General features: G+C 32.6%; 1 protein-coding gene across 1 annotated transcript; it reads left to right on the top strand.

The window, feature by feature from the left end:
• The first annotated feature begins 8,581 nt into the window (after positions 1 to 8,581).
• On the top strand, positions 8,582 to 9,891 carry LOC107013393. Its single transcript, XM_015213313.1, has 3 exons — positions 8,582 to 8,794; positions 9,004 to 9,259; positions 9,470 to 9,891. Exons 1-3 carry the CDS (start codon positions 8,582 to 8,584, stop codon positions 9,889 to 9,891), a joined length of 891 nt encoding a protein of 296 aa, XP_015068799.1.
• Positions 9,892 to 10,103: the final 212 nt, after the last annotated feature.

The following is a 10,103-nucleotide window of genomic DNA, read 5'->3' on the forward strand; positions in this document are numbered from 1 at the left end:
ATTTATTTTTTACCTAAAAAATAAAAATTCACTCGACCCAAAACCAAAATGGGTGGTGCCAAAATCCACTATACATTTTCATCAAAAACCATCTCTCTATTCATCTCAACCCACCATCAAGAACTCATCTTTCAAGAAAGATGATGGTTTGTTCACTAAAACTACTCTCTTCTTCAATGTCACTTCAAACTTTGTATCTTCCCTATTCCATACATCTTCAACATGTAACATTCCCTTCAAGTTCTGTCAATTTGGTGTCTTTCAAATTCTTTAAATCTGTAAGACTTTCTGTTTGCTAACAAAAAAAAGAAACTTCATCTTCATTTAGCTTAGTTGGAATCTAGGTTATTGAGTGTTTTTTACATTATCTATTTCAAGAATATTTTCAATCCTTTTCAATAATAACAAATTGATTTGAGCTTAAAATTTTCAATTTGATTGTAAACCCACTTTAAAGCTTGAAGTTTTGTCATCAATGGTAGTAGTATTTTCTCAACCCCTTTTACTAACAATAAAACAATTTAAGTTTGAAATTTTTGATTCAATTATAGAGCCATTTTTAAGCTTGAGGTTTTGTCCATCAATAGTGATATTGTTTCCAACCCCTTTCAACAATAATAAATTGATTTTAACAAAAAAAAATTGATTTCTTTGTTTTGATTGAAATAATATGCTTTATGGGTTTTTTGTTTGTGAGATTTGGAGAATGATGCCAATGAAAATGTATTGAAGAACATTTTTCCTTATATTTGATATTTAGTGGAATGAACAACTATACTTTTTATTTAATTGAAAAGGTAGAAGTATCTCTCTAGACTTGACTCAAATCTCAAAGATACAATTAACTAAATTAAGGTCATAATATTTACTCTTTTCTTCTTTTTTTTTTTAATTTTGTACACCTTTTGATTAACATGACATCCAAATATCTCTCACGTGTCTCAACTGCTGGAGTCACGGGGTGTGCCACATAAGTCAAAAAGTGTACAATATTATATATAAAATGAGTTCAGGGAGTAATATGACCTTAACTTAGTTAAAGTGTGTCTCTTCGATTTCGATCATAGTCTAGGGGGATACTTGTGCTTTCTCCCTTTTATTTTTAATTTTAAATGTCATGATACTTTTATTTAGGCCATGGGTGGGTAAATTATGAAAAATCAGTGGATTTTTAATATTTTTGGATAAATAAAATAATAAAACCAGATAAATTATTTCGATGATGTCATGCATTAATATGTTAGTTTTAAGGGTATAGACGATCCAAAATATTGACGGTTAGGATATTTACAACCTTAATGTATAACGGGGGTAATAACATACTATTTATGATAGTTCGAGGATATATTTATCTTTTTTTCCGTTTTTAATTTGTTAAGTTTTTCTCTATTAGTTTTTAAATTTGTTATATTTTTCTCTGTTACTTTTGTGAATTGTTTTTTCTTATAAAGATAAATGACGAAAATAGAAAAATAAATTAAAATTTGATTAAATATGCATCATGTATTATTTTTTTTAACAATTTTCCACATTGATGAAATTTTTAATTTTTCATGTATTAAAAATTAGATTTAATAGATAATGATCATTATAATAAAAAAATTATAAAATTATGATTTTTTTTAGAAAAAGAATTGTAAATAATTAAGTAACTATAAAAAAATGTAAAAAAAATAGCTACCAAAATTTGAATTTTTAAAAAGTGGTAAAAGAAAAAGGAAAAAAAACTAATTATTGTTAGATAGATAAGCATCAATGTAATTTTAAAACAGAGAACTTATAAGAAATTGTAATAATTAAAAAAAAAAATATTTTTAAAAAAGAAGTAAAACAACTAAAGTAATTGCAAATTTTGATTTCGAAAAGCTTTAAATTTTAATGGGAAATTAAGATTCAATTTTTTTTATAGTTTTATTTTAACTTTTAAAATATAATAAAATTTGATTTTTTATGATGCGGCCCATATGACATTATTTATTTATTTCTCTCTTTTAACACACACACACAGTCAAAATGGGTTTAGCCATGGGGCTGACCAACGCAACATGTTATTGGGATAGAGTTGAGATATGATTTTTTAAGTCCATTTAAAACTAGGGCTTATAAGCTCGGTCTATATAAGCCCTTGATCTATGAGGCTTGATTGTGGTCGGTTCATAGGACAAAACCAATTCTTTAAGTGTAACTTATAGAATTCTCACTAGTGAAAACTGCTCTGATACCAATTGAAAGTCGAGAGAGGGTTGAATTAAAAATTCCTTCTATATGCATCGAAAAATTGACTCACTTGTAAATTGGTATAACAATGTAAGGTAAGAGTAAATGGACTAAGTAAAAGACTCAGAGAGTTTTTATACTAATTTGGAACACCGATATGATGCCTATATTCAGTCCCCTTGGGTTATGAAGGTTACCTTAAGAGCTTGTTGTGAACTTGAATGTTACGAAAAAGAATCGTGTCTGATACGCAAATCAGATCTTCTACTCTGACACCACCTCTACTAGTATAATCTACACTCATATTTTTCTTTCTCCTTTTCTTTTTTGATTGTATATTCACGAAAATACAATGATTTTATGAAAAACAATAGAAGACAACAATAAAATTCAAGTGAAGTGCGTACTTCACAACTAAGGTTAGGAGAAGATTATATAGTGTTTGAGGACTGCTCTTTTCAAGGACTAACCCAAGGGTAATTCAAATCAAGGCTCGTAGTTGAGTCCTTGATTTCGGATGATTGATTCATGCCCATATTAGATATGTCCATGAGCAAATCAATTTCTTTCTTCTTTGGAGAACTTCTTGTAATCTTGATTCTCTTCCTTCTCTTGAAGATATTCATGTAATCTTGATACTTTGCTGATTTGATTTTCTGTTTTCCAAATCCTAATGACACACTAGGATTATGGTGACTTTGATTCTGTATCCCTTGAATGGTGTGGCTTCCTTGCTTGTGTTGCTTCAATAAGTGCATATATATATATATATATATATATATATATATATATATATACACACACACACACATATAGAAGGATAATTTAGTCTTTTGTATCATATTTACATATTATAAATACCTCGTGTAATTGGTTAATGTATTTATTCAAGATAGTTATTCTTTCATGGTATCAGATACCCAGGCTCTCTCTAACTCTTTACTAGCTAAACATAATTCATCTTCTCAAGGACGTGGACGTGGAAGAAATTCTAATGGTGGTCGTTATGCCATTGATGGTTGTGGTATAGGCAGAAACAACAACAATAACAACAACAACGACCATGAAAACTATTCCACTGCTCCTCTCCAGCCTGCTCCATGTCCAAACGCTTCTTCCGTTCTAGGTTTAGCTCTAAACTCTAGTACTTCTCTGCTCTATCCTAGTTATCTAGTAGCGCCTTATCTTTTTAAATGTCGATTATGTTTCCAACCTACTCATACTGCAAGAAATCGTTCTCTGCACATTCTTATGATTCGGCAGGTCATACTCATTGGTATGTTGACACTAAAGCTTCTTCGCACATGACACCTAATCCTTCACATCTCTCTTGTGTTCAACCTTATAATGGTAATTATCGTGTTATGGTAGGTAATGGTAATCAACCCCCCATATCTTATACCGGTAATAGTACATTCTCTACTAATTTTTCCACTTTCTCTCTAAAATATACCTTAGTTGTTTCAACTCTTTCTTGAAATTTATTAAGTGTTCGTAAATTTAATTCTGATAATAAATGTCTATTGACTTTTATGCTTTTGATTTTTCAATATGGACTACAAGACGAAGAGAATTCTTCTCAGGTGCAATAGTTCGGGTCCTCTTTACTCTTTCCCTCCATCAACTCATGCAGTTGTTGCTCATCATGCTTTCGTTGCATCCCATGATTCTCCATATGTCTGGCATCGTCGTCTAGGACACCCTAGTATAGGTGTTCTTTCAAGTGTAGTTAGAAATAATGATTTGCAATGTTTTTTTTCGAAGCGTTAAGATTTTGTTTGTAATGTTTGTCAACTTGGCAAGCACACAAAACTACCATTTAAGGAATCTATATCTTCTTCTACTTCTTCATTGAATTGATTCACAGTGATATTTTAACCGCCCCAGTTCCCTCTTTTTCTATTTTCCGTTACTACATTTTTTTTATGACGATTTTACTAAATTTACATAGGTGTTTACAATTTGACGCAAACCAGAAGCATTTCTTATGTTCAAAAACTTTTACTCTCATTGTTAACTTAATTTTTGGTCAAAATTAAATCACTAAAATGTGATGGAGCTGCTGAATACGTCAAACTTTCTTCTTTTCATGAGTTTTTAAATTCAAATGGTGTTTGTCTTCGCATTTCATGTCCACATACTTGTCAGCAAAATGGTAAAGCCGAACGAATGAATCACACTATACTAAACATGCTACGATATTTACTTTTTCAATCTTTTTTTCCATCTCAATTTTGGGTTGAATCCCTTAATACTGTTGTCCATCTCTTAATTCTTCCAAGGTCAAGTCTAAAACTCCCTATGAACTTCTTTTTGGTAAACAACCCTCATATCATTATTTATGTGTATTTGAGTCCTCCATCTAAACATTGTAGTTTTCCCGGTTATCCTTCAAATGATAAAGGTTTTAGGTGCTTTGATCCTTTAGAAAATAAAGTTTTTATTCTCGTCATGTTATTTTTAAAGAGGACTCTATCAATATCCTTCCCTAATTTTTCAGTGTATATCTCCAAACACTTCCTTATCTTTGTTTAAAAGTCCATCATCACTATTATTTCCGTCTCTCACGTCTCCAAATATTTATCCGACTTTATCTCCAAATAGAGTTTTCAATTTTCATACTTCTCCTAATCTGGAACGCTTTAGTCCCCTGCCGAAACATTCCTCGTCTTTCTCACCTACTCCAATACGTCCATCTAGTACTTTTCCTCATGTAACATTCTCACCGTTGCCAGCTTTTACTCCTTCTCAATCTTGGACTCAATTCTCTCTATCTCCAACAACTACTTCTCCTAATTTACAAGGACTCTATACACGGACAGTTTCCTCTGTATCTCAAAGGCAAAATGTTTCATCTCTTGATTCTAAAGTACATCCAATGATCACCCAAGCACAATCTGGAAAGTTCAAACCTAAAATTCTTCCTTCTTTATTTTCTCAGTTTCATTTCAACATTCTCTTACTCCTGAACCCAATTAATTTTCTGAAGCCAATAAAAATCCAAACTAGAAAAGGGCAATGGCAAATGAATACAACTCCCTCATCGTCAACAACACATGGGACTTAGTGTTGCCCTCTACTAATGCAAATATCGTTGGTTGGCGATGGGTTTATAAAGTAAAACAAGAATCTGATGGCTCGCTTGACCGTTATAAAGCCCATCTAGTTGCTCAAGGTATAATAAGAAACATGGTAGAATATGATCAAGCATTTAGTCCTGTGGTGAAACCAGTCACCATTCGAACTGTATTTGCTTTATCGGCATCCAAAGGATGGGCAATTTATCAATTAGACGTTAACAATGCCTTTTTATATGACACTCTTAATGAACTGGTATATATGAAACAATCCACTGGTTTTGTTCATCAGCAATTTCCACATTTTTTTAACCAATTGAACAAAACCCTTTATGGCTTAAAACAAGCTCCACAAGCATGGTTTCCTCGATTCACCTTTTTTCTTGTCAAACTTGGTTTTAAAAATTGTTTTTATGATAATTTTCTCTTTATTTAAAAATCTTGTTCGGACATAATAATTCTTCTTCTATATGTGGATGATATTCTTATCACGTCATCTTTGAGATATCGGTCTAGCCAATTTTTTTTCTTGGAATCTCTGTCTCCATATGTAAGGGTGCATGGTTATTTTCTTAACCAATCCAAATACATTCATGATCTTCTTAATTGGGTAGGTCTTTTCTCATCTAAATCAGTTAAGATTCCTCTGTTGGGTTTAAAAGGTTTGAATGGAAATTGAGGAGTTGCGACTTTTAATAAAAGTTGCGACTATTATGAAAAGTTGCGACTTTGATGAGTTGTGACTTTTATGAAAAGTTGCGACTATTATGCAAAGTTGCATCTTTTATGAAAGGTGACGACCTTTCCAAATGATTGTGACTTTTCCAAAGGTTTGTGACCTTTTCGGTAAGACACATAAGAACCTTTTCGAACTACCCTTTGTTTTCTATAAATTGAGGGATTTCCTCTCATTTTAAAAAGGAGATTTTTCTAGACTTCTTCTTCTACTACTAAATATAATATTCTAAGTGTACTTTACTACCGTTGAGTGGCTCGTTGACACCAGCATTTTGGTATAAATATACTGGTATTGAGATCATTCTATCCTGGGAGGACATATACCAAATCAAATCTCGGATACTAGAGGGGAATAATTTCCTTAATGGGACATTGTGCATTCAGTGGGCTTGATCTTTTTTCTGTTTTTCCAAATTTCGGTATGTATTACAAAGTTTTAGATTTGTGAATTAATTTTTGTTCTTCTAATCTTCACTGGTTGATTAAACTTTGGTAACTTCGTGTTTCTGCAAAGTTTGTTGGAATCAGTAAGATTCTTTAAACACATATTAACAACGATTCTTCTTTAAAAAAAAATATTTTGTATATTTGTTCTAATCTGTTTCTGCTCTATTTTCTCTACTAGTTTTAATTTTCTAGTTGTGAAAATGTCCTTAAACTTTGTCGTGTCTTATCAAGTTCTTCAAAGTTCTGAAATCTCTTATTATTTCTGATACATCTCCTCCAATTTCTGATCCGTCAATATATCGTAGTCTTGTTGGTGGACTTAAATTTTAATCGACCTGACATTGACTTCTCTGTTAGGCAGGTTGCTCAATTCATGCATTCTCCCTTGGACATTCATTTTACTGCAGTAAAACGTATTTACGCTACCCGCATGGTTCCATAAATCATATTCTATTCATTCCAGACGGCTAAATTGGTTCATTAACATGTTATAATGATGCAGATTGTCCTACCACTGGAAGGTCTACCTCAGCGTATTGCATCTTTCTTGGTAATAATCTTATTTCTTGGTCTTCTAAGAAGAAAAGTGTTGTATCGCGCTCGAGTGCTGAGGCAAAATATCGTTTTGTTGCCCATGGTACTGCTGAGATATCTTGGTTGCTCTCTATTCTTGGTGATCAACATATTTAACTATCCTCTCCTTCAACAATCTACTATGATAACATCAATAGTATATACTTAGCTCACTATCATGTTCATCATGCTCGCACTAAACACATTGAGATTGACATTCACTTTGTTCGTGAGAAGGTTGCTTCTGGTGTTCTACAGGTTTTCTATGTGCCAAATGCGGATCAACTTGCAGATTTATTAATGAAGTCTCTTCCCTATGCTCAATTTTCATTCTTGCATGACAAGCTCAACATTAGTCGAGACCCAACATCGCTTGAGTGGGAATGATAAATATATATGTATAGCCAGAAGGATAGTTTAGTTTTATGTATCATATTTACATATTATAAATACCTTGTATAATTGGTTAATGTATTTATTCAAGATAGTTATTGTTTCACATATTGATTTCTTCCTTTATCGTAGTATGTTGCCGTCCTTTCTTTTTAAATTGCTTGCTTGAGTTTCATCTATATATGAGATAAGTATTTCATTATCAAAACTAATTGATTATATAAGGCTATCAGTATATACTTAAACTCTACTTAAATTTTTATCTATAATAATTTAATGTATGGTAATAAAAAAACATATCGATAGTTCGGCATACCCATATCCAAAAAATTTTATCAAGCCAATAACGCTAATATACGTGTTGAAATCTTAACTACTAACCATTTGAGATCGATAGAGAGTAGTTGAGAGAAGAAGAGATTGAATGGAACAGTGAAAATTTGAATTAATTGACTTGGCTTCATATTAACAAGAGGTCCTATTTATATACATGTGTTAACCGACTATGATTAATTAACAATATAACTATTAAATTTGACAAGATTAAAAAATGGATTAATGAGAATATATGGTAGTTAGGAGGATAATTCTTCATTGGTAGAGAAGTCAAGATAGCACCTTTTGTAGGTGAAATTTAGGTGAACCATAAATTGGTTTCACAGGGTAAATCTTGACCTTTTGACATATTGTGATGTCATGGATGACATGAATAGGAATAATCACTCCTATAAATAGGTAGCTCCTATTCATTTGTAACACACATTTCACTCTACTTCTCATCTTCTAAGGCATTTGTTCTTCTTTCTCCTTTGTAGTATTTCACTTGTACTCTTTTGAAGTGAAATAAATATTGGTTGGTTGCGTTTAAGGATTAGGCAAAAGAAAACAAAAGTTTGCCGAACCTCGTTAATTCTTGGTGTTCTTTTTTTTATTGTCTCATTTACTATTTATTAGCTACCTTTAGATATAGTAGTTGTGATTTCATCACCATATATTTGGCTTCTGCAACAATTGGTATCAGAGCCAAGGTATTTTCTGAGAATGCTCTGTGGTTGCAGCATAGTGTGAACTTCCACATTAGAAAAGGTTTACTTAGGTCATTGCGTTGTTAGCTAGTAAATAATGTTCGTAGTAAAATGGGAGACAAGAAAAATTATGAGTCCAGATCAAGTGTCAATAATACGTCATCATTGGCATCTTCGCTTATGACAAGAATTGTGTCAAATGCGAAATTTGCAGTTGAAACTTTTGATGGGTCAGGACATTTTGGAATGTGGAAAGGCGAGGTCCTTGATGTTCTTTTTCAACAAAGTCTAGCTATTGCTATAGAAGAAAAGAAACTAGACAGTGTAGGAGAAAAAGATTGGTAGATTATCAACCGTGTTGCTTGCGGTACCATTCGATCTTACCTTGCAAGAGAACAAATGTATCCATATACGAAGGAAACATCTGCAAATAAATTATAGAATTCATTGGAGGAGAAATTCTTGAAAAAAAACAGTCAAAATAAACTTTACATGAAAAGAAGACTGTTACGCTTCACTTATATTCCTGGCAGCACAATGATGATCATATCACCAGCTTTAATAAGTTGGCGACAGATTTGCGGAATATGGACATGAATTTTACGGATGGAGATATGTCCTTAATGTTGTTAAGTTCACTTCCCAATGAGTTCGAGCATCTTGAAACAACTCTACTGCATAGGAATGATGAAGTAAATCTCAAAGAAGTTTGGTCTACCTTATACAGTTATGAACAAAGAAAGAGAGAAAAACAAAAAGGCGAAGAAGCAGAAGCATCGATTGCAAGAGGTCTTTCTCAAAATCATATGAGAACGAAGAAAGGGAGATAATCAAGATCAAGACTCAGCAAAGATGAATGTGCCTTTTGCTGAGAAAAAGGACACTGGAAGACAGACTCCCCAAAGTTGAATAGCAAAGCCAAACCAAATAATAGGAAAGCTGTCATGGATTAAAATGTGACTGATTGTGGTGACTTCGATTACTCATTACTTACGATAGATCCATCCACATCATCTGATTTATGGTTGATGGACATAGCTTGCAGCTATCATATGTGTCCTAATCGGGACTGGTTTGTTGATTTACAAGAAAGAGAATGTGGATTTATTCACACCGCAAATGATAATCCTCTTACCGTATATGGTGTTGGTTCAATCCGATTAAGGAACCATGATGGATTAAGTAGAACATTAATAGATGTTCGATATGTACCATATTTGAAGAAAAATCTCATTTCTGTTGGAGGCTTAGAGTCAAAGGGGTTCAAAGTCATTGAAGATAATGGCATGATGAGAATATGCTCTGATGCACTGGTGGTAATGAAGGCATTCGAAGAAATAATAACATGTACCACTATCAAGGTAGTACAATTATTGGGACAGCGGCAACAACATCCAATGATGAGAAGGGGGCAGAAATGACCAAGCTGTGGCATATGTGCTTGGGACATGCTGGAGGAAAATCCTTGAAAACTTTATCAGATCAACGATTGCTAAAAGGAGTAAAAACTTGCAACTTGGAGTTTTGTGAGCATTGTGTCAAGGGAAATATGTTCATTCAGATGTTTGGGGTGCTTCCAAAACACCTTAACTAGGTGGGAACACTATTTTGTAACATTTGTTGATGACTTTTC

Source organism: Solanum pennellii, chromosome 3 (assembly GCF_001406875.1).
Source record: "Solanum pennellii chromosome 3, SPENNV200".
Lineage (NCBI taxonomy): Eukaryota > Viridiplantae > Streptophyta > Magnoliopsida > Solanales > Solanaceae > Solanum > Solanum pennellii.